This window comes from Labrus mixtus, chromosome 21 (genome assembly GCF_963584025.1).
Source record: "Labrus mixtus chromosome 21, fLabMix1.1, whole genome shotgun sequence".
In the NCBI taxonomy this organism is placed as follows: domain Eukaryota; kingdom Metazoa; phylum Chordata; class Actinopteri; order Labriformes; family Labridae; genus Labrus; species Labrus mixtus.
In genome coordinates, this window is record NC_083632.1 from 14476369 (window position 1) to 14493233 (window position 16865).

Here is a 16865-nt window from a genome sequence, read left to right on the forward strand (position 1 = left end):
GCTACGGGCGAGCGAGAGTCCGGGAACGTGCCATTGCGCATGTAAGTGGACGGACAAGAAACAAAAAGTTGATCATCTGCTCTACAGTTTACATGTTAACCTGTGAACTACACGGCAGACTGCAGTCTCTCTGAACAGACTGTTGCCGTCCAAACTGCTACAATGCTGCTACGAGTGCTCATCTGTCTCTGTGCGTCACCCTCCCTGCTCTGTTTATTATAAACTATTAACTGGCCATAAACCTCTGGCAAGAGGTGGGTACAAGCAGTGGTGAGGTCCCCCCCCATCCAAGCGTAGCAGCAGCGGGCTGTAGAGGGAGGAGACGCGCGCACTATGGAGAGGAGCGCACCAGAGGGCACGAGCTGGGGGAGAGACGCACAGCCCGAGAAAAGGGAAATCCCCTGTTTAAAATATAATGTTGGCGAAATGAGGGAAATAGGAAGAAATAAATGTAAATGTCTTTAGAATGCAGAGGCTGTGATTGTTCAGTTTTGTTGGCTAAAAATAGACAACAATATAGTTTAATCATGGTGTTTCCTGCTGTCATTCCAAACATATTAACATGCTTGGGGAACAATGTGATCTTTGATTGTGCTTATGTCTCCTCCTAACTTCAATAACAGCAGCCTGTTGTGCGTAACACTGGTATCCTGGGTAAATTTGGACAAGAGGCTGGAGCTGGAGAGGAACGATAATCATAACTGAAAGAGGAGTAGGAACAGTATACCGCAAATTCACTTTTTATTTACATTCATTTAGCTAAGTGCACTACAAGAGCACAAAATTGATGCATTTAACTTTAAAATGTACACATTTTTTTCACGGGAGTGCATGCCCCCGGACCCCCCTAGAGGGTTCGGTGTCCCCCCACCATAGTGTCATGAAATCCTGTGGGAAACACTGCCAACCATCAACACTTTGCTCTCCTGCGTAAACTGCAGAGATGAAATGTGTGCGTCTGTCCCTCAGGTTGCTGGATATTCCACAGAGGAGTTAAAATCATAAATTCTTGGCAATGAGTTTTGCTTTTGTCTTTCTGCGACACCAGAAAGTTGAGCCTCAGAGAAAAGACACAAACACTGTCCAAGCTGGAAAACCTCTCCTCATGTGGGGATAAAGTGACAATAACAGTGCAGAGGGCTTTTAGCTGATTCCACACAGCCTCAGGCAGTCGTAGTGTTGGCAGTCAGCTCCTGGACGCCAGCAGTGGAAGCAGCCTGGATGTATTCGTAAAAGATAACTGACTAACTTTGTCAACATGTGGAAAACAGACATGTTACTGTGGAGCTGTCAGTGTTTTTTTTTTACAGGGTATATTCTACAGACTGTATAAAAAGATGAACATGACAGCTCGCCAAATTAAACCTCCAACTCCTCCTGATAATTGGCTCAAGTATCTGTCTTAAACCCGCCTCCTTTATGTTAACAATGGGACATGGGTCAAACCAGAAACTTAAATACACAACAATTAAATGTTTCTCAAACATGGTTTCTTTATGTCATTAGTTATTTTTTATCATAATAATTAATGTGTAAGTCTATTTTTAATGAGTTATTTGAAGACATAAAAAGGGGAATAACGCCATGATTGACAGCTCTGTTGACAAATGAGGCTACTGCGTTGCTGTGTGCAGAGTCCAGCTGATTGCACGTTCAGCTGGCGGCTTCACTGCTGTCACTCCCGCGAGTGCGCTCGCTACACTCGAATAGTACACTCGCACACAGACTTTAGCGCAGGTTTTCTCTACTCAAACACACGTTTTGTAAAACGGTTTTAAAACCATCAGATCCCGACAAAAGTCGAGCAAAAGTCACCAGCATGGTGAATAAACATGAGCACATAAAATATTAGAAAAATACACAATCTTTTTATAACTAAAGCTCAATTAATTAAATACAAGTTGTAATTGACTTTTGCATCAGAATGTTTCAAGAGTAAATTGGTGACTGTTATTTTTAGAATCAAAAGTAATGTTCCTGGGCCAGCTGAACAATGGTCGGGCCAGTGATTTTTTTGTTTTATACAGTGGAGATTCAGTTTTATAGGCTACATTCATAAACTTTAATACGATAAATATCGAGTTATATCGAATATCGACATTAGGCAAAAAAAATATTGCGATATCAAATTTAGGCCATATCGCCCAGCACTAGTTGGAATAAACCCACAAGAACTTGGAGGTCTTTGGGAAATCCATCAACTATCTATCTTAACGATGTTATGACGTATGTACAAGAGATAACCGTGCTCAAGCCCGGTTGGTGCTTGGATCAGTTTGAGTGCAGCGAGGGACCATGGAGGGAGGGGCAATCATGCTTCAGCATCGGCATGGTACGAGGGAGCTGGGCCTAGTGTGAGTGCTCCCAAGATGTCAGTCTGCTCTGAAATGAAATCTGAGTGATCTCCAGACTGAAGTGACTTATCTCTCAGTCAGTGTTTAGACCTCCGTGCAAGAAAGAAAGAGACACACACACACACACACACACACACACACACACACACACACACACACACACACACACACACACACACACACACACACACACACACACACACACACACACACACACACACACACACACACACACACACACACACACACACACACACACACACACACACACACACACACACACACACACACACACACACACACACACACACACACACACACACACACACACACACACACACACACACACACACACACACACACACACACACACACACACACACACACACACACACACACACACACACACACACACACACACACACACACACACACCTAACATCCATCCACTTCTCAACCGGACCAAACCTTCTCCATTTCCTCAGTCAAAAACAAACACTTTTTCTCCACGCACGCACACATGCACGTGTGGATCTCTCTCTCTCTTTGTGTTGACTCTGACATGTTTGCTAACCTCCCCTCCCCTCTTTATTCTCTCCACACAGATCTCAAATATCACAGGTAACCCCTTCCCCTTAATCAAACACACACTCCATCATGGGTGGACATGTTTAATTTCAACACCCTTATTATATGTCACCTCCCACACACACTGCACTGAGGCTGCATGTAGAGACACGTAGAAGACCTGAGTCAACACACACAAACACACACTCACACACTGTGTGCAGGCAAACACACGGAGAGGAAGGATTCTGGACATGGACATGAGCAGAAACAAAATGCCATGAACAAACAAAAACAGCTTTTATTTAATGGAGGCAAAATGTGAAGCAGTCAGAAGTGGGTGGACTAACCAAAGAGGACGAGTACTTCTACTTAAAAATGGCAGGTGTGCAAATGGAAATAGGGGCTGAGACAGCCCTGCAGCGTTCTGCCCCCCATAAGGCTTCCAGAGAGCTGGCCAATCAGAAGACAGTGCTCAGTACCAGGTCCCAGTTTGATGACCTGTTAGCTCAGATCAGTACCAGGTCTCAGGTCACACCAAGTCAAATTCCTTGTATGTGTAAATGTACTTGGCAATAAGAATCAATTCTCATAACTACAAATTTTAAAAATGGTTGTTTTTTTTAATGTAGTTTGGTTTGTCAATTTTTGACGCAACTTCAGGACATCAGGAGGAACTTAACGATAATAGACTGTAGTGCAACAGCGCCACAACACTTTCTTGTTTGAGCTAGAAAAGTTCTGTGTCTTTGCATTGAGTTATTTACGTATGAACACACCTTAAAGATGAGGTAATAACACAAGAGAGCTCCGTATGTCAGAACATGTATGTGATTGAGTCACACACTGAAGACAAAGAGGACACAGCACAGCCACAGGTTGGGCTTTATTTTCTAATCTGCATGTCTTCCATTGCATTCTTCTGACTCAACTTCACACACACACACACACACACACACACACACACACACACACACCACACACACCACACACACCACACACACACCACACACACACACACACACACACACACACACACACACACACACACACACACACACACACACACACACACACACACACACACACCTTACCCGTCTGAGTCCTGGTAGTTGATGTTGAGTCTCTTGGTGGAGCCCAGGAGCTCTGGAAAAAGACACAGAGAGGGAGAGAGGGGACGGAAAAAGACCATTATTTCTCAGTGACATATATTTCCTTTCACCACAGCACTCTCCAGAAACCCCTCCATCCCTGCAGGACCCTGCGTGTGTTTTCACTGTTTTTTTTTTCTCTCTCTCTCTCTCTCTCTCTCTCCCCCCCCCCCCCCCATCATCACTCCTTCCTTCAAACAACCTGACAGCCCCGACAGGATGGGGGAGCTTTCCTCGCCTACACGCTGCCTCACCCTTCACTCTCTCAGCGCTCCGGACACCCTCATAGAAGCCGAATGATTCATAAACGGATGATTGTGCCTCGCAGAAATGCATGATTTACACCGCTTTCTAATCACAGCACGGACAGAAAACTATAAAACATGAGCACACCAGGATAAAACAAACCTATATTTAATTTAACACAGCAGCATTCTGTGCAGAAATAGTCACTTAACAAGACTGAACAAGTTATTTTACTCACCTTGAAGCAGACAGACTGCTGCTTGTCCCATGTCGTACTCATTTACTCTTAACACACTTTCATCAACTTTTATGTTTCTGCTTCTCTTCCACAATAAATTAAAAAATCACTTACTCTCTAGTTTTCTAATGAAATGTAATATTTACACTGTTTATATTGTCTTTAAGTTAAATACTAGTAGTCTAAACTTGCAGGAAAACATTTTACAGCAGTTACATTGCAGAAACTTTCATCCCGAGAACCTCACTCAAAACACGCTACAAATCTGTGGAAGGTTTGCAGAACCCTGGACAGAAGCAAAACTTTTATCTAGTCCCTCTTCTACGTGCATAATCTGATCAAATCTGGCCGTCATCCCAATCCTCCACTCATCCCTTAAAGCCTAAAACAACAAACATTTAACTTCACATATCATGCACCTATCTCCCTCTCATCCCTCCATCTGCAGCCTGTAAAGAGGGCTGAAAACTATCCACACAGATAAATCTCCTCAGACTTCCCACAGCAGGGAGCGACTGTAAAAGGCTCTTGTGTCCCTGCAGACCCACACAGGAACCGGACTGCCAGGGCCTCTGAATACAGAGCCATTCATCGCACTCAATTTCACTCACTGTTTTCTCCCACTTAGGTGTGGAGAAACTCGTAGTGTGTGTGTGTTTGTGTGTGTGTGTGTAAGAGAAAGAGAGAGACAGGACGAGAAAGAAAAGAAGACCTAGCACAGTGGAAGTCGGGGGTTTCAGCTCGACTCTTTAAAATTATTTTCTAATCATCTCTCATCACTTTATTCTTACATTAGAATCAGAATCAAGTTTATTGCCAAAAAACGAAAAAACAAAGGGGGGGTGGGTCTCACTGCATTTAAAGAGACACACACACACCAAAACGGAGCGTTCTGAGAGAGCTGGTTTATACAGGGTCACAAACCTCCTCTGGTGCTTGATTCATGTTATATTTTTACCAAAGCACAGCACAGATGTTTCTTTTAGAACACAAGGGACTGTTTCAAAAGGTGGAGAAGGGGGATAATATGTCCTCTTTAACTGTCACTTGAGCTGTAAATTTAAGAATAAACTCTCTAAGCTCGTGTCAACAGCAGGCAGAATAAAGGGCATAACACAAAAACCTCTGTCTGATCTTTTTACTGAAAGGATGAGAAAGAGAGAGGAGGATCCTAGCAGATCATTCTCCTACTCTCTTCTGCCAGTTTACGCCACTGAGCTCTGGGGGGCGCTATAGAGTCCCTCTGGATACTGAAAATGTAATTTATCCCAAATGCAGTAAACATCCTTGATCTCACCACATGACTGATGAGATCTGAACCACGATGTGAAATGTTTTTAATGTGTAAATGTGGCTGCTGTGTTGTCTGTGTAACTGACTGCCTGAATGGTTTTATACAGTTTTATGTATCTGGAGAGACTAAGGCAAATGCGCACCTCTGATTGAAAGATTTACTCTATTCTATTACACATACAAGGAATTTGTCTTGGTGTGTAGGTGCAAAACAATAAACACAAACATAGGATAAAGATGTAAAAGGATACTTAACAGCTTCTTCTGTCAGGAAACTTAAATAGAATAGAATAAAACAAATGAATGTGAAACAAACTCACAGAAGGTGTAACGGAGAAACTGCAGAGTTTAAATATCTAAAATTACAAAATAACACAGTGTGGTGTAAACAGGAAATACTCAAGTCTAATGTGTGTTTATGTTACACATAAATATGATTCAGCCTTTAGATAGCAAACGTAAGCCTTCTTCACACTCATCGTCTGATACGATATGAGCCTCAGGGAACAGATGATGATGTCTCTGTAATTCTGGAGAAGCCAGCAGTGGGAGTTAAACGACTTCCAGGTTAGACTTGTGTTTTACTTAAACGCTGTCAATTCTTTGTCTTTGACCTCCAAGAGGAGCGCTCCTTCACTTGCTGAGTCTTTAACGGATGAAAGTAATAACACTTTCACACTTGCACGCTCAGAAAAAAATATTACAACTTTTTAGACAAAAGAATCCACTTTCATGACAGCCCCATAAAATACCATTTTATCTCTGTCAATTAAAGATCAGGAAATTATTTTTTGTACTTTTCTAACCAAAAGTCAGTCATTAAGGCAGTTTCTATGAGTAACACTGAAATATTTGAGCTTTGGTTCTTTTACACCAGCTGAACATGACCTGTGCACGCCACCTCTACCATCTCCGTGCTCTAATGAACCTGCTGCATTATGTTTCCTGTTCTCCAGTATGTTCTTCTCCACTCTTTAGTTCAGATTGAGATTCTGTTCAACTACATGTAGCATTGACATAAAGACAAATATTCTCATTATAGCATCGTATATGATATTTAATGTTGTACCTGTACATATGAGAGCATCGTTCACCGAAGTTAAATTCCTTGTGTGTGTAAGCATACCTGGCCAATAAATCTGATTCTGATTCTTGGAAATTCTGATTCTGTTGCTTTATCCGCTACTTCTGTGTCGTTCTTTTTACGTCACGTCTTACCTCAGCCATCTAAATATCAGACTATAAATAATGTTTAGAAATCACACTTTACATTGATTCATCATGTTAATCCCTTTGACGTTTTTCTACAGAGACGTAAGAAAGGAAATGATGTGGGCTGCTCGTTTGTTTTATCTGGTTCCAGTCAATTGAAGTCGTTTATTTTGGTCTTCTGTATTTTTGGAGTGATGACTCTTTTTTTATTTACCAACACGTTGACTCTGGATTCTTCTCCCTCCGTTGAACCCTGCATAACATTTTTATTTCTGTCATTGATGCTGCCATGTTGATCTGATCACGTTTTATCAAATCTGAATTTTGCCGTTTCTAATGAAGTTATAAAGAAGTCTCGTCCCTCTGACCTGTAGCTCGTTTGCTTTGGTCTGATTCAGATGACATAGTGACACATCTGTGCATTTTCTCCTTGGGTCATATTGTGTTCACACTGCAATAATGTAGAGTTGGCTAAAGAACACACCAACACAAGGCGGTCTATATGTGATTACATCACAGCCTCTTTCTCCATTAAGCAGGAAGACAAACGCCATGGGTACGAGTCGCACTTTGCATTGTGGGACACCTCCAAGACGCTAGTTAGCTTGTCAACTACCAACAAAATGAATCGTGGGCTGACTTGGAGCAGAGATTAGGTCTTTTCCTTATCGATTATTGGGCAGATGAGCATGTATGTCAAATGTTTAACACCACTTACGAAAATACAGAAGTGTATAAACTTGTGAATCAGCGTGTTAATGAGACAAACTTTCAACACTCTGTCGGTGTAACAGTTTAAAATGTGACCGTGTTAACTGGTGACCTTGAGCCGAATGCCTCTGAGGTTGTTGTTGAGGTTGTGTAGTTTTCATTAAATACATATCTGATGAGTTAAATTTGATTAATAATAAGGAGTAAACAAAGTAGGCGTACTCTTGCTGTTTTCATGCAGCTGATGGTCACCAGTTAACATGGTCACTCTTTCATCTGTAACACCTGTTAGCAGTGTCTACCATGAACAGGTCCGAGACCAGCTTTTCAAAGGGAAGTTTCTGTTGAAGATTCTCCTACTTTGACAAGCTGGAAAACTGAACTCAACGACGTGTTGAACCAGTCGCTGTTGTCGAGTCCTGTGATGCTCTCCTGATTTTGAATAGGATGGAGACCGTGAGTAAGGTTAAACCTGTCGCTATTTTTATGCTGCACATTACTGCATATTACCACAACTACTACTACTACTTCTACTGCTTACTCTGTGACTTTCTGGTGACGCTGCACGCCTCCACGTCTCAGATCATCGCCTGAGACCCCCCCTAACATTTTAATCAACACTGTCCTCTGCACAAACTACAAAATGAGCAAACTACAAAATGAGACCCAAATATTTTTGATGATATGCAAAGATTCTGTTAGTAGAAACGTAAAACTTTAGAAGAAAAAAAGATTACATGATGAAAGCAGCTGTCACTAAAAGTTCCTGCTGCGGAGCAGTGTAGAAACGATTACAACAAATATTCCATATAAAATGAGAAGAAGAAGTTTGTGCATTCAAATGAATGTCGTCCCTCTGGAGCCCTGATTAAATATTCAATTCTTTCTTTTTGGTTTATTCATCGGGTTATTTCTCAGCTTGGAAAAATAGTGTGATTACAGTGAAAGTGGGTTTACTGTGAGTAAAAACTTGAAGAAAACTCAAATTCTCTCTCTCTGGTTTCCAGCTCTGTCGACTGTCCTTCCAAATAAAAGCCCCAAAATTAAAATAAAATTGAGAAATCTTTAAGCGTGACCAAACTGAGACCTTTTCACATTACTAACGGAGTGCTGATTATTGTTTGTTAGTCCTTAAGTCTTTACATTTTTGGTAAGTTTTTGGTTAGTAAACATTTTTTGGAAGTCTATCCAGTGACTCCACCTTTAAACTTTGATATGATTCTAGTAAAAAAATAACAAAACTGATATCCGTTTGGATACCACGGTAACAAAAAATAAGTCCCACATCCCACGCTGTGTAACTGAAGTTGTTTTTTACATCTGCACTCCTAGATAATATCAGGACTGCTCGTAAAATCCTCCTGAGCTGGCTGTTCACACATGCACCTCACAGTGGGAGACTATCCCTGTTGGACAGCAGGGGGGATTGAGGCAAGACATGTACAACTTGGAAGACAGACGAAGCATGAGAGTCCTCTATATACGATGCTATAATGAGAATATTTGTCTTTCTAGCAATGCTACGTGTAGTTGAACAGAATCTCAATCTGAACTAAAGAGTGGAGAAGAACATACTGGAGAACAGGAAACATAATGCAGCAGGTTCATTAGAGCACGGAGATCGTAGAGGTGGCGTGCAGACAGTATATGGTTGTGCAGCGATCACAGGGAATAAACGTCACCACCCCCTCCCACTCGCTCCAGGTGAATTCTCCTGATTATATCCTGCTGCGTTCTCACATCAGCTCACTCTGACTTTCTGCAGAATAAATACGAGGAGGCTGCAGGAGAAACTCCGGATAAAGTCAGAGAGAAAAATTCAGCTGTTTGTGTTTTACACATGCAGCTTTAGGAGTTTTCTGCAAGTGTGAAAGCACTATTATTTTTTACTATCCCTTAAAAACTCAGCAGGTGAACGGGTGCTCCTCTTGAATGTTTTAGACAAAGAATTGACAGAGTTTACGGAAAAGAAAGTCTCGCCTGGAAGTCGTTTGACGCCCGCCACTGGCTTCTACAGAATAACAGAGACAAGAGAATCTGTTCCCACAGTCATATATCGTAGCAGACGATACATTCTGAGATTGAGTGAAAGCAGACTTTCTAAATTCATTGTTGCTAACTTGACTGGTTTATTTTGTACTTATGTACTTGTACAGCTCTTTTTGCTAACTTCACTGCAGAGTCCTGCAGGTGAAAAATGACTCAACAAGGGTATGAAGGTCACCGTATTTTCAAGCACACAGGCCTCTAACCAAGCTGCTGTATTTGATGATATAAGAATGAGAACGTGTTGTTGAAGCTGTTTTGTGATGTTTACATGCAGATCTACTGCAGATCTACTGCAGAGCTGTTGCTGCAGACACACGAGCATGAAAACAAGAGCCTGCAGGCACAAAAAGTCACATTGATAATGAGACAGATAGAGAGAGGGGTTGGGCGTTGGGCTGCTTGCCAAAACGGGGTCTAAAGTGTCCCAGCGGTATGGAAAGAACAGAGCCTTTCAGGAGTTCTAGTTACAACATGAGCCGGCATTCCTCACATAGCACACCCACCACGCTACCCCACTCGCTCTGTCTCTCTGACTGTGTGTCTGCAGAGCTGTCAACTCCCTTTTCTCCCCTCTGCTCTGTACCCCCTTTATTTTTCTCTCCCTGCACAAAAGTAGTGAGGGGCTCCTTCTGGCAATCAATTAAATCACCAGCATGTAAAATCTACGAGTGTGTGTGTGTGTGTGTGTGTGTGTGTGTGTGTGTGTGTGTGTGTGTGTGTGTGTGTGTGTGTGTATGTCCCTACGCCTCACCCCTTGGAGCTGCTGCAAACAGATGTGTTGTAAATCTCAAGCATTTTGTTTTCTTGCAGAGACTGGGAAATTACAGGCTCTGCTCCCTGCTGAAAGCTGAAGTGTAAGGAAACACATATATTGCAAAGAGCAGGGGTGGTTGTCAACGTTAAATCTTTCTATTGTTTTCAGAAACAAAGCAAAGACACCATGTGATGCCGTGTCTTGATAACCTTATCAGATGCATACGCAAACTACTGTTGTTGTGCTCGCTGCGCACCTTTTCAGAGCAGCTGAAGCATCCTGCACAGAAGAAAGGAATCTCAGCGCTTTGATGTGTAGTTCACCGAGGAACAAAGTAGCATTTAAAAGAAGAGGGAATTAAAGAGAGGAAAAGGAGGAGGAAATGAATCTGTTCGGGTTTTCTCAGTGTGTAAGTCAGGTGAGTCAAGAAGAAAACATGCAAAGGACTCAATAAAACACTCGCTGCGAGATCAGACAAGTGAGCCAACAGCTCACAGAATGAAAATGTAAATACAAATAGAAACAAAAACACTGGCTGGCTTGTGTTAGTTTTCTTTAAGCAGACTGCAGCTGGCAGAGGAGTCTCCTGGTTAGGCTGTGAAACACATTTTAAAAGGTCTTAGATCAAGTTTCATGCACGAGAAGAACTGAAAAGTGTACGCAAATATTTTTATACATTTTTAGAAAGCATTTCATGAATCAGAAATCTAGACTTCATATCAGCCTAATAATGAAGAATCAGGTCATTGATAGGGATGTTCCTAGCCGAATACTTATTGAGTCGGAAATTTAAAATCAGACTCACGGACTAGTCTGAAGACAAGTACCGGTACATCCACATGCACGTGCTGACTGTGGCTACACATCCCATTTGTCGAAATCCCTGTTAGACCTGACACAGCCTACATATGACTTTATCTCTAGTACATGGGGTCCATACCACAGACTGTAAATATTAATGGATGAAGCCTGAGTGACGTCACCCGTCTGTTCCCGCAGGGGGCTCCGGAGGCTCAGTGGCAGAAGCCTCTATGTTGGAAATGTTGTCTCAGCATAACTTTCAGTCAACCTAAGGACAGGCTGAGAGCTGGAGCTGAGGCAGGTTTTAAGCCTCCTGACAAACCGTTACATTGTGCCCACCTGTCAATCATGTCTGCTACACTCCTAATTATGGAAACACGTATCGTTCATAAAATCAAAACAGAGCAGTTTGAAAAAAAGTCAGAGCAGAGCGTAGTGGCTCTGCTTGTGCTTGCACACTGTGAAAACACAATCATTGACTAAAGAGGCAGCAAACAGGGGCACGATGCTAACGAACCGCAGCGCACACTGAGTATGAGGAAATTGGGAGTTACTATGTAAAAATGTCTAAAAGTGAGAGAATGTCTTGCAGAATTATTGTGGCTGAATTTTTTGCCGCCTTTTGTTTCCGTTTGATGTATTTGAGTAACGAGGTAAATTTATGTGATGACTGTGAAGAGGAATAACTGGTAAATTAGTTTATTTAACTGATCTATGAAACATGCTGAAATGTGAGGTAAACTAATAAAACCATGATGCACTGTTTCAGTTTTATATGAAATGTTTTGATAATTTCAACCTTGTAGACAAAGGGTCGCGATAACCAGCTAAAGCTGCGTTTCCCTCACATTTCTTTGTGCAAAATTGGGCTATGGGCCAAAACAAACTACATTTATTAAGATCTCTACCTTGGAAAAACAATCAAAGACTTAAATAACTTCCCGCTTTCTTTATTTTAAGTAAAAACTATGAAGCTTTTTCCACAAAAAAAGAAGGAAACAAAACTGCTCTCACTGTAACCTAACGCTGGAAAATATTCCTTGGAGTCGTTTTGTTGAAGGGAATTCAAACCCACTTCCGCCCACACTGGCGTCTCATTAACAAAAGCAGAACAGGACACTTGATTCAGGAGCTGAGGACGAGGACGAGCCCCCGCACGGCGGCGAGGAGGAGGAGGTTACCAGCGCACAAACAGAGCAGCCACAGAGGCCCTGAGGCGACACCAAAATACAGAGGAGCAAGGAAAAGGGGGTAATTTAAGGTCAACATGTGTCTGTGCAGATAAATGGTTTGTGGTCAGGTAAGGACCTCATCAAGAGAAACACTTATCTGAGGAACACATCCATCAGAGAGCACTGATTATGGAGAGCGTAAACACAGACCCTCGCACCAAACCACCGAGGAAGAGACCTGGCTGCTCTCCCAGCGGCCCACACAACTCCTAATAAGGTTCCAAACACAGTATCATGAGTGTACACTGTTGTTGTTTATTACATCCAGGTCGACAGCTACACATGTTTACATTACCTAGAAATGATTTAAGTATAGGAAAATCAAAAGAAGTACAAGTCAATGATCCGAAAGTTAACTGTGAAATCAAAGTCAAGTAAAGCCGTGTTATTGTCACTAAATCCCTTAAGGAGAGAGTATTTATGCTTTTTGTGCTTGTTGGAAGAGAAGTAAATCAATGTGATTAAACTGGATGATAAGTCTCAAGAGCCAACATTTAGCTGAGGAGGACAGACAAGGAGAATGAACTGTGCTGCACAAACACAATAAACAGAGAAGAATCACTTCAGTTAAAGGGGACATATTATGAAAAATCCATGTTTACAGTGTTGTTTGAACATATATTTGTGTTACCTGAGTGTCTACCAACCCACAAAATGTGAAATAAGTCCATCCAGTCCTTTGTTTGTGGTCTTACTACCAGGGTCCGAAATTAACTTTTTGACTCACCGGCCAAGGTGGCAGGTAGATGAAAGAATTCACCGGCCAAACATATTTTTTTACCGGCCAAAATAACAAATTTTGTTTTTTTGAGTCCTATACACATCTGTTACAGTACATTTAATTGAGAAGGCATATGTTTTGTTTAATCAACAATAAATTTAAGTCACAGATTCGTTCGATTCGATGTCATCAGATCAGGAAACTGAGAAATTGTAAAAAAAATATATATATATATTTGCTGGCCTTTATTTTTTTCTTAATGTATTATTTGTAGGCAGTAGTTCCCAGACTCCCCCTGCTCCCCTCTGAACCGACCCTGCATTACAACATTACAGACGAAAAACAAAAATCCATCAGAGAATAATAAATTATTAATCCTCAAAACAAGTTTTCTCCTGATTTAGCTTTGACAATATTAGACACTTAATATAATCAGCCTGTTCATTATTGGACGTGTGTATATCTCTGACTGCTCCTGCTGCACGTGATGGAAGAGAAGTTGAGTGTGCATTTAGCGTCCGCTAGGATATCTGAAGTGTTTGTAACGCAGAGTCTGTGAGGAGATGTTCACAGACTTATGGCGTTGCTATCGCTAAATTAGCTGCAGACACGGTGAGAGTGAACAGAGAAAAGTCGAATCGATCATTCGACCGGATCAAGTGTGTTCCCGAATCGGTCCGTACGGATCTTGGATCAACTGTTTGCTGAAGCACTAGAAGTAAACAGGTGCTCGTGGTGGCTGGCGCTCCAGTGTGTGTGTGTGTGTGTGTGTGTGTGTGTGTGTGTGTGTGTGTGTGTGTGTGTACGTGCGTTTGCGCTGCAATGTATGTGGGTGTGTCTCAGTGTGCCCCGCGATGCTCACAGGGAAAAGTAGCTGCAGCTAGGCTACATCAATCAATTATTGCATTTAAAGAGAGACACACACCAAAACGGAGAATTCTGAGAGAGCTGGTTTATACAGGGTCACAAACCTCCTCTGGTGCTTGATTCATGTTATATTTTGACAAAAGCACAGCTCACAGATGTTTCAGAACACAGGGGACTGCTTGAAAAGGTGGAAAAGTTGGTCAATATGTCCTCTTTACAACTATAACATGTAGAATTTTATTAGACTTGTACTCTAAATATCTAAATTAATTAAAAATGGACTAAACCTATGTTATATATGTTTCACTTACATTAAGTCAAATATTTATTACAGCACTTTTGCGAAAGAAAGCAGTATGAATAGGGTTTTTTTTCTTCTCCATAGTCTGTAGCTGTGTCTCAGCAGAAGGTAAACCTACAGTGGTGTCACTTCTCCAAAACACCAAGATGTCATCAGCCACAATGCAGATTTTAAGGCCTTGAAGCCTGATGTTTTACATCACCGTGGCTACATTTATACACAGCCTTTAGCCCCTTTTTATATATGACCTCATCCCATGTTCTCGATCATTTCAGGACAATCAGGACCTCATGTTCCTCACAGCAGGAGCTTGTCAGTGTCCAACAAGTTCTATGAATTCAAAATACTCGGTGAAGTTGAAGCGAGGAGCGGTGTGCACGCTTCAAATAGGCTTAAGATAGACGTTACATTTGTTGAATAGATGCTGATGTGTGCAGCTTTCCAAGGCTGCCAACTACAACATTTAAAATAAATTAAGATCTTGCAGATGTACTTTCAAAACTCTTCTCAAAGTTGTCTGTAAAGTTATGTAACACCTCAAATTAAATATTGTTTAATCACATCTCATTGAGGCTAAAGCTGAATTTGGACTTCACCAAAATGTCTGTCAAACAAGCTTACACCGACAAGCGTGTGATTGTCGGTGTTATCAGGTGTAATCCTGCTAAGTCACAGACCCACACAGCCTGATATGAGATGAATTTTAAAGCTGCTGCAGGTTGTGTTTGTCTCTGATGGTCCTCTATGCACCCTGCAGCAGCATCAGTCTTTCTATCAGGTGAGTAGGCTGCAGACAAATGGGCTTAAGTTTAGTTTCAACTCTGGTTGCAAGGCGAGACTCTGACCTAGGATTTGTACATAGACTGTGGTACCGGTGTCGTGTCGGACAAATTGCGTATCAAAAAACGCTTTGCAGAAAGGACAAAACAAAATCGCATTACAGGATACCGAAAGCCACAGCCAGATGCAAATTCTACAGTTCTACAATTCATTTATCAGATGCTTTTATCCAAAGCGACGTACATCAGAGGGTAAGAAGCAAAGCAAGCAAAGACGTAGAGAGGAGGAAACGTCAGGAAGTGCAAATAAACAGATGATCAGACACACAGGTGCTGACAGGAAGTGACCAGAGGCAACGCATCAACAGCTGTTCTTGAGAGCTCTGATCAGCATCAAAACCATTCTCAATATCTTCTTTGTCATTATCAAACAAAACAAACATCATCCTAATCAATTTCATTAAGGTCGACTCGTAGGTGTTCATAAAGAGCTGGGTCTTTATCGACAGAGGAGAAGAGTCTAGTTAGAGATTTAGGGCCCTGTTGTAAAGGTTGGAACAAACGCCTTTCGTTGGCAGTGTAGTGGGCGGGGGGAGTGTAGACCTGGATGAGAGAGTTTAGTCACAACAGCAGTAGAGACGAGTCAACTATTCCAAGTGTTTTCAACAGACTGTAAATCCTGACGGACAGACGTGGAAGAAATCGTGATGGTAAGTTGCTAAAGTTTGTGAACATTTAGAAACTTACTTTCACAACTTCTTGCACATGTGTCCGTTTGGAATAACAGTCTGTTGGAAACACTTGGGATAGTTGGCTTGGCTCGTCTCTACCGTTGTGGTTTTTTGCGTTCATGTTCTGGCATCTCACAGCAACTTTACTGTGGAGGGAAACTGGCCTGCTTGCTTGAATGCATATGAATGTGTTTTTGCGTTGTGTGTGTGAGTACACAGGCTAGTGTTGATGCAGCTGGAGTTGGCTGACAGGGTTTCCTAACACCGCAGAGGAAAGAGGGGACAGTATAAACAGTGCACGCCACACTCAGGGGCATACACAAACACGACATCTGCAAAGTGACACACTTTAGCTTCATCAATTCTTCATCGATAGTTCCATCGCTGCATCTTTACTGTAAGAATAAAAGCTGGAACTGGGTCCTGAAAAAAAAGGCTTCACATCAAAACAGCTCCGGGCCGCATTATCCAATAAATTTGCTCCATTGTTAAAAATGCAGAGAGTGATTTCCCGTGGTGCCGCCGGCAACTAGGTCAGGCTCACTCAATATTCTCTGACAATGAGCCATGTGGAAATGAAACAGATCGTCCGTAGTGTTGGGTTGTGTTTGTTAGTGTGTTGCTACATCTGTATGTTTCCTCCTAAACAAACAGGAGATTAAACACACCTGCAGGCTTCATGTTACATAACGTGTCTGAACCCATCACCTGAGGGACAAAACACTTTACATGCCATTCAAATCATGTGTTTACTCAACTCAGCCAACTCTACGGACAGCTGCTCCTTTATTTCCATGAAGAAGAACAACCACAACTTGCAGGAAAATACATAACCTATCATTTTTTAAGTCATAAACA

General features: G+C 41.9%; 1 protein-coding gene across 4 annotated transcripts in view; it reads right to left on the reverse strand.

The window, feature by feature from the left end:
- Window positions 1–16865, reverse strand: part of LOC132955348 (caskin-2-like) — a 63272-nt gene that overhangs the window by 29594 nt on the left and 16813 nt on the right. For 3 of the 4 annotated variants that reach the window (XM_061028173.1, XM_061028175.1, XM_061028172.1), the window contains exon 3: window positions 4016–4067. In XM_061028173.1, coding sequence (XP_060884156.1) covers window positions 4016–4067 — 52 coding nt within the window. Of the gene's footprint in view, window positions 1–4015; window positions 4068–4556; window positions 4967–16865 lie in introns of those variants that run through there. The other variant, XM_061028174.1, reaches the window with a different exon arrangement.